This window comes from Dama dama, chromosome 29, assembly GCF_033118175.1.
Source record: "Dama dama isolate Ldn47 chromosome 29, ASM3311817v1, whole genome shotgun sequence".
In the NCBI taxonomy this organism is placed as follows: Eukaryota; Metazoa; Chordata; class Mammalia; order Artiodactyla; family Cervidae; genus Dama; species Dama dama.
In genome coordinates this window covers 51631071-51646849 of record NC_083709.1, presented here as the reverse complement: position 1 = coordinate 51646849, position 15779 = coordinate 51631071, and the positions used below count along the sequence as shown (strand labels likewise).

The 15779-nt window shown below is 43.8% G+C and overlaps 1 protein-coding gene across 5 annotated transcripts in view; it reads left to right on the top strand.

Moving 5' to 3' along the window:
* The window catches only part of DOCK8 (dedicator of cytokinesis 8), a 223141-nt gene extending 211135 nt beyond the window's left edge, over nucleotides 1–12006 (top strand). For 4 of the 5 annotated variants that reach the window (XM_061132657.1, XM_061132660.1, XM_061132659.1 and 1 more), the window contains 2 exons: nucleotides 7942–8112; nucleotides 8499–12006. In XM_061132657.1, the coding sequence (XP_060988640.1) occupies nucleotides 7942–8112; nucleotides 8499–8559 (232 nt within the window). In that variant the 3' untranslated portion in view covers nucleotides 8560–12006. Of the gene's footprint in view, nucleotides 1–709; nucleotides 856–7941; nucleotides 8113–8498 lie in introns of those variants that run through there. The other variant, XR_009691133.1, reaches the window with a different exon arrangement.
* The last annotated feature ends 3773 nt before the right edge of the window (nucleotides 12007–15779 follow it).

The window sequence follows — 15779 nt, the reverse complement described above, 5'->3', positions numbered from 1 at the left end:
CTCAGCTCCCAACGAGAGGACTTTTATTTGGCTAAACAACAAAGTTATGCAGCTTGTGCTAAGAACTGTGGAGAGTGCAAGAAATACAGGGTTACGGAGTTCAGAAGAGAAGAGTCGGTCGCAGGCTGGAGTGACTGGGGAAGGCTTTATGGGATAACGTTACTGACACCATGTCTTGAGTATGTAGGTGTTAGGAAGAGGGCAACGGGAAGATGGAGCCATTACTGGTAAAGGGACCGACAGGAGCATAAGACGCAGAGGCAGGGTTGTCCTTGATGCTTCTGGGCTCCTCTGAGTTGGCAAGGGCAGTGTTTTCTGTGGGCACGCCAGCACAGGGAGGAGAGCCTGGGAAGACAGTGGTGTTGCTATTCTCTGAATAGAATATAAATGTAAAAGGAGCTTGCTAAGAGAAGCGACTTTCTGTTTCTTGGTTAAAACCTCCTTGTAAATCTATTGAACAAGCATTTCTAATTAGCTTCCAGCCCGAGGACAAGTGACTACAAAGAGAACCAGAGCTGAGTCAAACCAGAACCAGAGCTGAGTCAAACCAGTCCCAGGCCAGATACACAAAAGGAGATGAATTTTCTTAGGGATGATCCTCTAGTAAAGTCATGTATTTTGATGGTGATCTTTCTCCCCAGATGGCCTGCAAAAATGGTTGCTTTCCAAAATCAAATCCACCATTTAAAATGTTCTCCAACCCTTCCAGTGATTCCTATGGGAAACCAAGCAATGTTGGTGCTTTTCAAACATTTGCTGTGTAAACGGATGACCTGGAAATCTTGTTAAAATGAAGACTCTGATTCAGCGGTTCTGGTGTGGGCCTAAGACTCTGCATTTCTAACAAGCTTCCAGGTGCTGCTAAAACTGCTGGATGGAACTGAACTTTGAGCAGAGACTGTAAAGATGTAGAGGTTGCTTGACTACCCCATCTCACATTTTCTCCTCCCTCCCCTCTCCCCAAGGGCTCCATCCATCAGGTCCTGCCTGTTGTCACTCAGCATTTTTCTTCCCCTTTCCTCCCTTCAAAACAGTGAACATGCCATTACTTTTACACTTTTTAACAACTGTAGATGCCAGTTCATTCATTCAGCAAACAGTTATGAGCCCACACTTTATACCAGGCACCACACTACATGTGTGCCAAAGCGAAGTCCTAGTACAAATGAGACAAGGCTACGGGCGATATAGTACTTCTGCTCACTACTTCACTGTCAAAGTCAGAGGACAGTGACTTTCTTTCCACTTTATTTCACATGAATCAAAAGTAGTGGGCGAGACTGTCGTAAAGGTTGCATAACCATATTAAACTGTACATTTACAGTTTAATACATAAATGATGATTAAACTCATCAAACTGTACATTTGCAAGGGTGAATTTGATGATCTGTAACTTATACCTTCAACACAAGTAGCAGCTGAGGAAACCTTCCTTTCCTCCATGGCTTAATTGCTTCTCAAGTCCAGTCAGCATGTTGTGGCTCTGCAATGAATAGACAAACTGTTTGCTCAAGCTGTTTGTCCCAGTGTATTTTCTCCCCCAACTCTGCTGTCTGCAGAGGTGACACAGGAATGGGAAATGTTTGGGCGTGAAAGTGTTCCTGGGTTTGCCTTGAGTGAGCGCCAGCTTCTCAGCAGGCGTGGGCCGTAGATATATCAGTAAGCCCAGATTTTTAAGGTGAACATAAATGAGCCTGAGAAAGTGGAAAAGTGTTATTTGCTCAGTCATGTCTGACTCTCTGTGAACCCACAGACTATAGCCTGCCAGACTCCTCTATCCATGGAATTCTCCAGGCAAGAATACTGGAGTGGGTAGCCATTGCCCTCACCAGGGGATCCTTCCAGCCCAGGGATTGAACCCAGATCTCTCACATTGCAGGCAGACTGTTTACCGTCTGAGTCACCAGGGAAGCCCCCTATAAGTAAGCCTTCTGGTGCTGACCGCTAATAGCGGAAATGTATGCTTCCAGTTATACTGCACCTGGGTCCCACTGCTGGGCAGTGGCCCTTCTGACTCAGCTGGGACAGACTGGCTGGAGCTGTAAAGAACCTGGCAGGCTGACCTGCTGCAGCTGATGCTCATCCAGCCAGTGCTGCAGCTCTTCAGATGGTTGCCAAGTTGGGGCCTTGATCCCCTTCTGAATCATCTCCGGGTTTCAGAAGCCGAGATAGAGAGGTACAGCATTCTGTTTCCCTCCTTTGCTCCCCAGAGCATGCAGACCTTTTAAAACACTGAAATCTGTGCCAGTCTGTATTTTTATTTTTTCTTCTTGTATTTCTTAGCTTAGGCCCCTATAACTAAATATCACAGATTGAGTAGCTGAACAACAGACATTTATTTCTCACAGTGGTAGAGGCTGGGAGACCAAGATTAAGGGGCCAGCAGATTCAGTTGAGGTTCTCCCTCTTGCTGGCTTAACCATCTTCTCACTGTATCCTTACATGGTAGAGAGGAGCAGCAAACAGTTCTCTGGTCTCTTTCTATGAGGGCATTAATCCCATCATGTTGGTCCCACCCTCCCAGCCTAATTTTAACCTTGATCCCTCCTACAGGCCCCACCTCCAAATCACATCACATGGGGGGTCAGGGCTTCCACATGTGGTTTTGGGGAGGACACACCCTTCAGTCCATAACATGTACTTTCTTATTCCGATAGAGACTACATGATTTTTAAATTTACTTTTATATTTAAAGAAAAGATAGTAGGACTCGATGACACCAGTCCCAGATTGCCTTTAAGGGATATTGTTTCAGATACATCAATAGAGTCTCACTGCACAAGGTCATAGAGTCTTAAAAGGACTTATGGTCTGTGAAGAGGAAGGAGAGTGAATTTGTCCAAGTGGCCAAAAGAAAAGCAACTGTGCAGTGTGGGTGATAAAAGAAACAGTTGGTGAAAAGTGATCTGAATATTTGGTGGGAAAACAAAGCCTTAAACATCATGAGAGGTTGCTCCGGAGCAGGTCTGTAGTGGGGACATTTGAAGGACTTGTGTCCCTTTTCCAGGGTCACAGAGACCTGTTTCAGTGGGCCTAGGAGGCTTGACAGAAAACTGAGAGCCAAGCAGAGCAGTACACATGTGCACGTGCGCACACACACACACTTACATGCATACGGCTTTCCCCTCATACACACACACACACACACACACACACACACATCCCTACCTTTGGACCCCACCCCCCACCTGGGTTCTGGGATGTTGCAGTAGGTCCTCAGAATCTGCTTCCAGGTATCAGACTCAAGGTTGGACATATTCCCAAGCCCATAGTCCCAATCTCGCCCCTTAAGAGGAGGAGACAGGGCCACTGTGGCTTACCCAAGGGAGGCAGCTGCATGGGCCCCTCTGGGGCAGCCCATCTGAGGGAGGTGGGGGGCTTGGGAACACAGGAAGATCCAGCCGCAGCTGCCCCTTCTGCCCTGGGATGCGCCCCCTGCCCCCACAGTGCCCTGTGCTTTCAGCCACACGTGCCTCCCCATCAGTGTGATCGGGCGCCCAGGAACTGTGTCTGCTCTTGGACCGTTACCTGCTCTTCGCCCTAGGAGAAGCAGGCCACACTGGCTGCCCAGCACTCCCTGCTGGCAGCCACCCAGCCAGATCTTCAAACACCGAGACCATTTCATCCCCATAAACCCACTGTATAGATGAAAGAAATGAGGTTAAGGAGACTGTGATTAGCCCAAGGTCACACAGCAGCTAAGTGGCAGAATCAGGTATTAATCTAGTCTCCCACTGAGACAGGCTGGGGTCTAGGATTTGATAGAGGTCAGGCTGGGAGGGAGGAACTGCCGGAGACAAGGTTGGAGAAAGCCACAGGGAGGTGTCCAGCTGAGGTGGCTCTGCCCGTGGGACCCTCATATCCTCTGAAGTTCCTCCTGCAAAAAGGCCAGATGTTCTTTTGGTGCCCCCAAACAATCCTTCCTTCCCTTAAAGGGCCTGGAACATATGTGTCATTTCAGTCATGGGAGATCAGGGAGCCAATCTGATCTCCAGCATCTCTGTCAGATTCTCCCCTCATTCCAGCAGCTTAGGTGGAACTTGCTAAAGTGTTACCAAGAAGATGAGAAAAGCAGAATACCACAAACTGGGACTCCAGAGAGAATAGTTCCAACTTGAGACCAAAGCCACATACCTAACTTCTAGCTGGAAGAGCCAGGGTCTTTCCTAGGCAGCATTTGTGGTGTTGGGGTCAGGACTGTGGGCTCTTGAGCCCAGTCACCTGGCTTTAAATACCCACTCTGCCTTAACTAGCTTTGTGCCCTTGGGCAAGTTACCCAACCTCAGTTTCCCAAGCTATAAAATGGGAATAAAATAGTAACAACCTCTTAAAGTTAGTATCAAAACAGAGAGAGTCAGTTCATAGAGCTTAGAATAGGACTTGGCACATATGAAGTGACTGATAAATAATAACATTATGGAGCAAATAGAAATTGATCTATTTGAGTAGGAAAGAGAATTAATCTGAATTAAATGTAGATATTGTCTACCAATGACTCATCTGCCTCTGTAAGGTTTGTACCATAACACATGGTAGGGCTGATGAGACATTGGCCTGGGAGCATCAGGATCTTGAATTTACATCCATGTTTTTTGTCCCCAAAGGTGTGTGACTCTGGACAGGGTACTTCATCTTTGCATCTTAGTTTCATCAACTGTGAAAAAAAGTGGATGGACTGGAATATAAAATCTCTAAAAGTACATCCTCATTCTTACATAGGACAAATAATTTCTACACATTCTAAGCATTTTATGTATTTAATTAATTTAATCTTTATAAAAATTTATGAGGTAGGCTATTATCACCATCATGTCCCAAGTGAAGAAACTAAGACAAGGAATGCATAAGTAACTTGCCTATTGTCACAAAGCCAATAAGTTGCAAAGCAAGATTCAGAGGTGAGTACTCCAGTTCCAGAGTCTGTCCTTTTAACTATTATGCAATGCAGTTCTCAGTATGCACTACATTCAGTTGCTAGTAACAGAGAAAGGAAGTAAGAATGACTTAAGATAGAAACTTATTTTTCTCTCATATAAAATAAGATCAGAGATAGCCATCCCACAGCTGTGTGTTAGTCACATAAAGTCATCAGAGACCCTGGCTTTTCCCATTCTTTTGCTCTGCTGTCCTGGTTTTAGTGTATCTATCCTCATAGTCACAAAATAGCTGCTAAGGCTCTGGCAAACACATTACATCCTAGGCAAGTATCAGGAATAGAAACAAGGAAAGAGCAAACGTCTCCACTCCTTTTAAGAGCTTTCCTAGTGACTTCATTTTATATCTCATCAGACATCCCTAATATAAGGGAGGCTCGGGAATGGAGTTTCCAGGTGGGTATACCACCTGTGTGTGTGCATAGCCCATCAGTTGTGTCCAACTCTTTGCGATCCCATGGATGTAGCCCACCAGGTTTCTCTGTCCATGGGGATTCTCCAGGCAAGAATACTGGAGTGGGTTACTGTGTCCTCCTCCAGGGGATCTTCCCAACCCAAGGATTGAACCCAGGTCTCCCTCACTGTGGGTGGATTCTTTATGTCTGAGCCATCAGGGAAACCCGGGTTTACCACCTAGAGTTCTGTTGTTAAGGAAGACAGGGAATGGACGTTGATGAAACAACTAGCAATTTTTTGTCATACTTAGGGACTGATGGGTGAGCTGTGCTGAAGGAACATTGCAGAGGAGGGAAGGCAAGAGATCCAGAGGGTGAGGGCTCATGGCCACCCTCTCTGTAGAAAAGACATCTAACTCCTTAGAGAGAGGCCTATGAGAGTTACTCCCCAAAAAACCAAGAACAATGTTCTGAAAGTACAGCTTCCTGCCCTTTCTAGTCTGCATCAGTCTGGTTTCTGTAGGACTCTGCTGAAAAACCCCAGCACATTGACTGTAAGAAAATGCTTGTGTTCAGTAAACTTATCAACAAAGTGAACAGCAAAGGAGGGAGCCATCTGGAACAGTGGTGGATCTGAGTGAAAGCTGCACAGTTCAGATGTTTGTGGACCTAATAAAAATGTTACAGATAAGACCATTTAAAAAAATTATTTGTAATGTACTTATATAATCCTGTATACATTTCCCAAGAGATCTGGCTCTTCTCTAGGAGGGAAATTTAATTCATGGCTCTCTTTAGTTTATGGATTTAAATTAACATAATGAAAATTATTTTAATTTTAATAAGAAAACCTAGAGATTATAATCCAAATGGAAGAAAGAAATACAGAAAACATCTATGAAATACTTTGTTATAAAATTTGTTAAAATATAAAGTTACTATACAAATATGAGTATTTTTCATTCTACCTATTAATATATTTGTCTTTTTAAAACACTATGTGTATCTGTAGATATTATGTCTTCTGATAACAAAGATCATAAAGAGTGTAGTTACTTCTGAAGTTTGCAAAGTAGCGCATCCCCAAGTTAGCAATTCACTTCTGCAGGCCTCTTATCTGCCAAGGTTACAAAACTGGGCCTTGAAGTCACCCTGAAACTGATTTCATTTTACATGTGGTGGTAGCTCATAATTGTTAGTTAAGGGGCAATAAAAAAATTAATAAGGGGTGATGTAGATTTCTCAGGATTCAAAGACTATATACCGCCCCTTCCTACCTCTTCCCTGAAACCTTTGATATACGACCTTGGGTATACTACAGTTTGCTTCAGTTAATGTCAGACTTAAAAGATAGGTGAAAATCCAGTTGCAAGCTTCTAGGGTACATTGAATGAAGCCTTTCTTCTAAAGCAGGCTGATTCCATGATGAAGCTGTGTCCGTAGGTTTAATGTTGCTCAGGCCAGGTGGCTTTCCCCTGCCTCATAGCTACATGCTACCTGATTACTTTGTCATCCTGAATATGTGTTCAATACTAATAGGGAGGATTTGATAGCAAGGCCTGGGTATCCATGTTTTTGCTGTTCAGTTGCTAAGTCATGTCCCATTGTTTGTGACCCCATAGACTGTAGCCCTCCAGGCTCCTCTGTCCATGGGATTTCCCAGGCAAGAATACTGGAGTGGGTTTCCATTTCCTTCTCCAGAGGATCTTCCCTACCAGGGATCGAACCCGCATCTCCTGCATTGGCAGGGAAGTTCTTTACCACTGAGCCACCGGGGAGGCCCAGGTATCCCCAATAACAGCACCCAAATCAAGCACCACTATTAGGACAACAGTTTAAACCATGTTGATCATGGGAATCCAATGCACCTGCATCATTACTAACCATTGTTGTAGTTCAGTCACTAAATCATGTCCGACTCTTTGCGACCCCATGGACTGCAGCATGCCAGGCTGCTGGCACCTTCACCATCTCCCAGAGTTTGCTCAGATTCATGTCTATTGAGTCGATGATGCCATCCAATCACCTCTGTCACCTCCTTCTCCTCCTGCCCTCAGTCTCTCCCAGCATCAGGGTCTTTTTTCAGTTAACTGGCTCTTCGCATCAGGTGGCCAAAGTATTAGAGCTTCAGCTTCAGCATCAGTCCTTCCAATGAATATTCAGGGTTGATTTCCTTTAGGGTTGACTGGTTTGATCTCCTTGCAGTCCACGGGACTCTCTCTCAAGAGTCTTCTTCGGCACCACAATTCCAAAGCATCAATTCTCCCAGTCATTGCATGTAAGCTAAGTTTCAACCATTGTGTTGTCCCTTCAAGGTTTGTTGATAGTAAGTTTCCTTGGGTTAAAACACTATAAAAGGAAAGGCACAGCTTCGTTATGTTTAAATAAGATAATTTTCTCCTTTGGTATGTAACATCCTGCATGAGAGACAGACTCTGGAGCTGGCTTTGCAGTTTATTGACTTTGTGACCTGAGGTGAGTTAGTTAAGCTTTCCATGTTGTAGTTCTTCACTGGAGGTGTTAACGGTTATAGCATACCTGTATGAGTTAAATATACAAAATTTCTATGAAATACAACCTCCTTTTCTCCCCCCCTGATATTTGCATCTCAGATGTGGGGAAGCCGTAGAGAAAAACAAGCGTCTCATCACGGCAGATCAGAGGGAGTATCAGCAGGAACTTAAGAAGAACTACAACAAGCTGAAAGAGAACCTCCGACCAATGATCGAGCGGAAAATTCCGGAACTCTACAAGCCAATATTCAGAGTTGACAGTCAAAAGAGGTGAGAAGAAGGCAGGGGAGGCTTTTTTTCCTGGAGGATAAAGGACAGTCAGAACTGCAGAGCCCCCAGGGGTGGGAGTGGGCCCTGGGATCAGAGAAGCTGCCCGAGCATGATCTGCTCTGCTGGCATCCCAATCCTCCTGCGCCTTCTCCCTGACCTCTCGGGGCCCCTCCGTGTGGCCTTCTGCCAGCATCTTCCCAGGGCCAAATTATTGCCTGGGTTTCTCCTGGCATAGCGCAAAGGCATGGTCACACTTTCCCTTGTTTACTTATTTACTGAGTTCCCCATGATAGATGTCCTTTTCTAGTGAATGATTTTCCCCCTCCCTCTCTTTAAAAGGCTAACTGATCTTTCTTTCCTCTGTTCTTTTCCCTCCTTAATTTCAGAGACTCCTTCCACAGATCCAGTTTCAGGAAATGTGAAACCCAGTTGTCACAGGGCAGCTAAGAAAAACTATCCTACCCAGGAAGACTGGAGGCTCTGTGACCCTGGAGAAGGACCCGCTGGTACCTAAAACAGGATATTTGCCACACAGGATACACCACATGCTCCCTGAGTGGACGTACTCTGGAAGTTTTGGGACCCAAGTGACCGTGGGAGTTACACGCAAATGGGGTGCGACCAGACTTCGGACATTTGGCAGATGGAGATGCTGGAGGCTGGTTCATCAGGGATGCCTGTGTTATTTGTTAAGGCGTGCTTTTTCACGTAATTGTACAAAACAAAGCATAAATAGCATCTCCTGCTGAGTAGTCAGGCACTGCCTAGCCAAGGGATGACTTCCTCCCATCTGTTTTTGAGTTTAACCTATATTTAGATAAACCCAAATTGCCCAAGGGAAAATGGAAAAGTTTTCCACCAACCTATTCAGAGTGAACTTGTGCATCCCCTTTTTATGGGAAAAAGCTGAACTTGTTGGAGTACAAACATTCCAATAAATCTGTGAGGGGAGGGCTTACTAGAAATCAAAAGATCATGAAGGCTGGAAATCCGGGGATCAATTATTTGTGAACTTGATTCCCTTTTGGTAATGGTGGACTAACTGTTGTACAGTTATTTTTGCTTTTTTGTTCTGTTACGTTGTTAATTTAACACACTTCAGAGAGGTGCACACTCCAGCACTGATGTAGGAGATACATGGTACTCTGAGTGACCCGCTCCAAGTTGCAGATGCTGCATTTACTAAAATTGAAACAATTCTCCTCTAAAGCTTGGCTTTTTTTTCTTACGCTGACTCTTGTATCACTTTTTATTCTCTTCTCTGGGACCAAGTTTATTTTTATAAAAGAATAATACTTCTGCTTTCATTTCTGAGCATTGTGCTGTCCGTCAGCATGTGTACATCAGCTAGAGAATATATTCAGCTTTGGATTCTTTGGACAAAGATGAACAAAGTTATTATTTGAGAATTAAATTATATATTTTTAATGTGACTGATTACCTTGACTGGTACTGAAAACATTATAAGAATTGCAAGCAAAATGTTTCCTTTTGCAACTCCTCTTTTTTTATTTTGACAACTCACAACTCTTTGGTAAAGCATTTCAAAGAAGAAAGATGCCTGATTATGGCCTTGGTCAAACAGTGCTATCCAGGGTCACACCTCATATATAATATTTAGTCTTAGTGGTCATGAGAGAGAATTTCATTTGGATGTCACAGAACTTTTTCATTTATATCATCAGGTATGCATGAATTTATATTCTGAAAGAGGACATTTTTCTTTTAATTACTGAAACTTACTAGTTTAAATGGCAAACCTTTTGTTCTTTAGACATTTGGGGCAGAACTCTTCCTAAAGTACATGATGTATTTAATTGTTTTCTTAAATGAGTACATATGACATGCTTTAGTTCCATGTGTTGTTTAGTATCTTCTGTGTGGGAGACATTGGGTGAGATCAAGGTCAAAGAACATTGTCACTGCCCACCAGAGCCTCTCAGCTTAGTGAGGAACAGCATCTGTGTGGCTATAGCCATAATGCATAGCAGACTACAAGAGGCAGTATGGAATATAACCTTTGCTCAGTGACTCGAGAGTGGCCGTTATTATCAACACCAATTATATTGTGCCTTCAGATATAACAAGGGTTAGGTGCTAAGTCATGTAGGGCTGGCTTTTAACTCTTAAGAGCCCTAAAATCCCGTGACCTAAAATATTCCAGATTAAATGTCCCCTGCTTTCACTTTCGGTCTCTCTTTATTACAGTGGGTACCACACGCTTCATAGGTACAAAAACTTGTGTTCACTGTTGCATTCATGTCTCCTAGCCTAGAACTCAACACACAGAAGACACTTAATAAACATATGTTGAATAATTAAATGAATAACTGAGTAGGCCTGCTTCTAGACCAGCACTGTCCAATAGAAATATAATATGAGCTGCGTATGTTATTTTAAATTTTCTGGTAGCTACATTAAAAAATCAGGAAAAGAAACATGTGACATTAATTTTCATGATACATTTCATTTAACCAATATATACAAAATATTATCAATTCAACATGTAATCAATATAAAAATTATTATTAAGGTATTTTACATTCCTTTTTTCATACTAAGTCTTCAAAATATGTAGGTATGTATTTTATACTTAGAGATTTTATACTTTACACCTAATATCAATTAAGTTCAGCCACATTTCAGGTGCTCATAGTCACATGTGACTAGGGGCTACTATATTGGGTGGTAAAATTATAGAAACTCTCAACTTTTATGATATGATGCCTCTGATCTGTGTGCCCAGATTATAGATTTGCAAAATAGGAGGAATAGTGTCTAGAGCAAGAAAAACAAAATTCTGACCGAGAGCCCATGGGCTTACCTAGAAGTGAAGCTGGTAGAGTTGGCAAGTGTGAACTCGTCAACACTGGTTTAACTCATTCTCTTATTGAACTAACCCTGGCTCTTTTCTCAATTCCAGATAGTTTACTTGTTCTTTGGGTGTGTACTCTGTTGTTTCTGACTCTTTGCAACCCTGTGGACTGTAGCCTGTGAGATGCTTCTGTCCATGGAATTTTGCAAGCAAGAATACTGAAGTGAGTTATTATTTCCTACTTCAGGGGAGGTGTTCTTTCTGTAATGGTTATAAATGAAGTGGAGGCATTGCATTTACCTAAGGGATGGCATAAGCAAACAACTTGGACGTTGGTCCTCTGATTGATGAGGATGAGTGATAGTCGCTCAGCCGTGTCCGACTCTTTGTGACCCCACGGACTGTAGCCTGCCAGGCTCCTCTGTCCATGGGATTCTCATGGCAAGAAAACTAGAGTGGGTTGCCATTTCCTTCTCCAATAATTGTGTATCCTAAATAGGGGATTAAGAAAGAAGCATTTCAGACATTCCTAAGAGTAAAGCAGATTAGGCCTTTTGTATCCTGAAAGTTAGAGAAAGCTGCTATGCGGTGATAGCCCACTTGATTTTACTTTGCAAACTTCTGTACAGGCTTATGGGAGAAACCTTCTGATTAGCTTCACGCCTCCTTTCCTGTAACAAGGTGTTGAGTGCAATTGTCACCAGCTGTTAAGAATCTCAGGAAAGTGAAACCTGAATATATTGAGTAGACCTGATTGAGTTTGTCTTAAATGCCATAATACTATTCAGTAAGAAGTCCTTTCCATAACAATACATTAGTTATAAAAGCAAAAACTTTTAGAGCTGTCACTGATAATTGTGTTTGCAAGTATGTTTGCAAAGACAGGGAACTTTTGTTTTGCTTTAAATGTATTTTTAAATGCTTGTTATCTCAAATGTTGTAATGCTGCTATTGACTAAGTATTTTGCAAAAAAAAAAAAAGACTAAAACTAAAGTTTCTCATATATTGCTGTGTATGTCTGCAGTAACCAGTGTACTCTTTTTTGGACTTAAAGCAGTGCTTCTCAATCTTTTTCACATTCTGGGTGTAAATGTTATTTACTGAAGCATAATATAACAGCCAGCCAGCCCCTAAACTCATTAGTTTAACACAGCAGTAAACAATACCTGACGCAGTTCCAGTGGATTAGGATCAGTGTGAATGGGCAGTGTGACTTAAGGTCTTGCATGAGAGGTTGCAATCAAGACTTTGGCCAGAGCTGCTTTCATCTGAAGGCTTGACTGAAGCTGGAGGATTCTGTTCCAAGGTGGCTTATTCCATAACTTTAGAGAGTTGATGCTGGTCATTGATGGGAGGCCTCAGTTCTTCTGCCTGTGGACCTCAACCCCTTCTGCATGGGTACTCACTGACTTCCCCCCAGAGTGAGCAGTTCAGGAGAAGCAAGCCAAAAGTGGCCGTGTCCTTTATGACCTAGCCTCCGAAGTCATACTCCCTCATGTCTGCCATATTCTGTTTTTCATTTCATGTTCACAAGTCACAAAGTTCAGTTCACTTTCAAGGAGAGGAGCAGTAGGCTCTGCCTTTGGAATGCAGCAGTGTTATAAAATTTTTGAACATATTCTAAAATCACTATAATGGAACACATTAAAATTTTGCATTTGTTGTCTCACTGGGGTAAATGGACAAAGCTACTTGCTTCCAGAGATGACCATCCCTGGCACTCTGGCTGTTCTGAGCACCTCCCAAGGGCTGGGGTCATCATGCTCAAGTAATATCTACAACTCAGCTCACAGGTGCACCTTGGCACCCTATTTGGGGAGCCTTAGCCTAAGGATAGTACTTAGCTGGCAATCTTTTGTAAGGGACAGAAAACTAAACTCGAGTCAGTGTTTTCAAAGGGGATAGTGGAGTTAATTGGCTCACTTAATAGATTAACCAGGATGTAGAATTGATTCAGACCCAGCTGGGTTCAGGGCCCATACCCCATGTCCTGGGCCCATCTTTCATCTCTGATTTCTCTTGTTTGGCTCCATCCTCAGGCTTTCAGCAGTGCTCCCTGGAAATTCCAGGCTTATTCATCATGAAAAAGGCAGTTGTGAGCCTCACAGCCTCACACAACTAAGCTCCACAAAGAAAAGAGATTTGGGGTTCCAGAATTCCGAGGCAAAGTCTTTGGGTTCACTCTGATCGGAGTGACTTACGCTGAGCAAGGTCCCCCCTCACAGCAGAAGCAGGATGAATATCAACTCCAACCACAAGGCTCCTGACAGAGGGACTGGGGGTTCCTCAGGGAACCAGGAGGAAAGGGGGATGGAAGCACAACGAAGCGTGCTCCCCGCAGAACATTTCTTTCTCTTTAGTCGCTAAGTTGTGTCTGACTCTTGCGACTCCATGGACTGTAGGCTGCCAGGCTCCTCTATCCATGGGATTCTCCAGGCAAGAATACTGGAGTGGATTGCCATTTCCTTCTCCAGGAGACCTTTCCAACCAAGGGATCGAACCCGGCTCTCCTGCACTGCAGGCAGATTCTTTACCGACTGAGCTACGAAGGAAGCCCACAGAATGTTTGCTTTAAGGTAAATGCATTCAGAAGAAGAAACGTAAACTTGTCTGGCAATCAGGAGTACAGTCTATTTCATTTCATGTTCACAACCATTGACCTAGAAGCACCTTCTCTAGGAGGGGAGATGTAAGGGGATAAGCAGTACATGAAGGAGGGCCAAGAGCTAACCCTATCCCGAAAGAGTGGCGACTAGGACAGATGGATGTGGGCGGTTTTGCTGCATCAGGAATTGATCCTCTAGAGTGTCTTGCCAAAAATGATGCAAATGACCAGGAATCAAAACAGCTGGGAGGGACATTGGGAGAAAAGTGAGAGCAACAAGGAAATGGAATAAATTAGGTTTGAATGGAAGAAGTCAAGCATCAAAACTGTGTCTTTTGTCATAGTATTCTCAGAGCCTGGCCCATTGTGGGGGCTCAAAAAATGTTTGTAAGTGATGTCAGTCCTAAAGGAAATCAACCTTTATTATTCATTGGAAGGACTGATGCTGAAGCTGAAGCTCCATTACTTTGGCTACCCGATGTGAAGAGCCAACTAATTGGAAGAGACCCTGATGCTGGGAAAGATTGGAGGCAAAAGGAGGAGGGGATAGCAGAGAATGAGATGGTCAGATAGCACCACTGACTCAATGGACATGAATCTGAATAATTTCTGAGGGATAATGGAGGACAGGAGAGCCCGGCATGCTGCAGTCCATGGGGTTGCAAAGAGCCAGACACGACTTAGCAAACAAAAAACAACTGAATGAAGGTGGCCATCAGTGATGATTTCTGTCAGACTGTTCCTTTTTTGTATCTCTGGGCTAAAAGCACCAAACAGGGAAGACAATTAGGGTCAACTCACCCCGGAGGAATAGCCTTCTGTTCCCTCTTGACTTTATCTATTATGAATGCATGGGCAAGAATTAAGAGGGTTTCCCCCCCTTTTCTGCTGTTTTCCGTTAAATCACCTTAGACCTTATCCTTAATAGGAATCACAGAGCCTGATTAAAAAACCCAAGCTCTGATGATCACTATGTTTTCTGCCATATGGGGAGCAGTCAGTCCACATTCCTGGTCCTTAAGGCCTTGATGCTGCCACACATCTTGGGGAGGCAGAGCTCTCTCTCGAATGACGCTACTGAGTCCAGCACAGTTCCTGCTCTGATGGTGATCTCTGTGGCGTTAGCTTGGCAGCTTAATGACTTTAACCATTACTATTTTTCCCGTACATTGGAAGGTGGCAAACCACTGGTAGCCTGGATAAGGGAGCGCTAAAGGATACAGCTGAGAAAGCAGTTCTCTTGTCCCTTATCATTTCCTTTATGCAATAAGAGAACATGACATGGATGAACAAATTGTTCTGATATCCAACAAGATTACCAGGGTGATTAGTGAGATTTAAAGAGAGAAAGACTACATGACTGTCAAAGGTTTCTGTAGCAAGGAGCAGAAGTTCTGCTTTCTTACTCTTCTACTGTCTACTCCTTCAACTGCCCAAGTCACTATACCTCTCCAAGTTTCAGGTTTTTTCACTACAAAATAGGGATGCATTGCTCCATCTTCTTTCATCCTATTGAGGAAATGCAGTGAGACAATTAGTGTATGGGAACATGTTTTGGAAACTCAAACGTGCTGCCCCAAATGTAAGGAAACACTATTTATAATCGACACATCTAGAAAGTTTAGCCAGGCCCTCACATGTTGTATTCACTGCTGGCAACATTTATCAAAAGCAGGCCAAAGTGCAGGCAGGACAGAAACCCGATTTATCAGAAAATAAATGCCTGGTCTATTCAACTTGCAGTGCCGGTTTACATGATCTGACCAAGGCCAACAGCAGGGGCCCTCAGGGTAGAAGAAGAAAGGGTATTGGTGGAACCTACAGGGTACCCAGGGGTGCTTGGAAACCCAATCCAACCTGGCTTCACTTCTCCTCCTGTTTCCAGTGCATTCCTCTAGAAGGTAAATAGAAGGATTCCAATAGCCCACCTGTGTCCCCCAGCCTGTAAGCACTCCCCGAGGGTATCAAAGCACACCAACTTCCGCTTGAAACAAAGCTACTGAGTGGCAAGGTTCCCTGATAGGAAGAGAGAAGAGAGAGAGGACTTGGCAGCCAGGACAAATCTGCAATCGACTAAGCTGACATTGGAGAAGGAAATGGCAACCCACTCCAGTATTCTTGCCTGAGTCCCGTAGACAGAGGAGCCTGGCAGGCTACAGTCCAGGGGGTTGCAAAGAGTCGGACACGACTGAAGCAGCCGAGCACAAGCTGACATTGCTTGTTTAGAGGCCCAGTGTTAGTCTGCT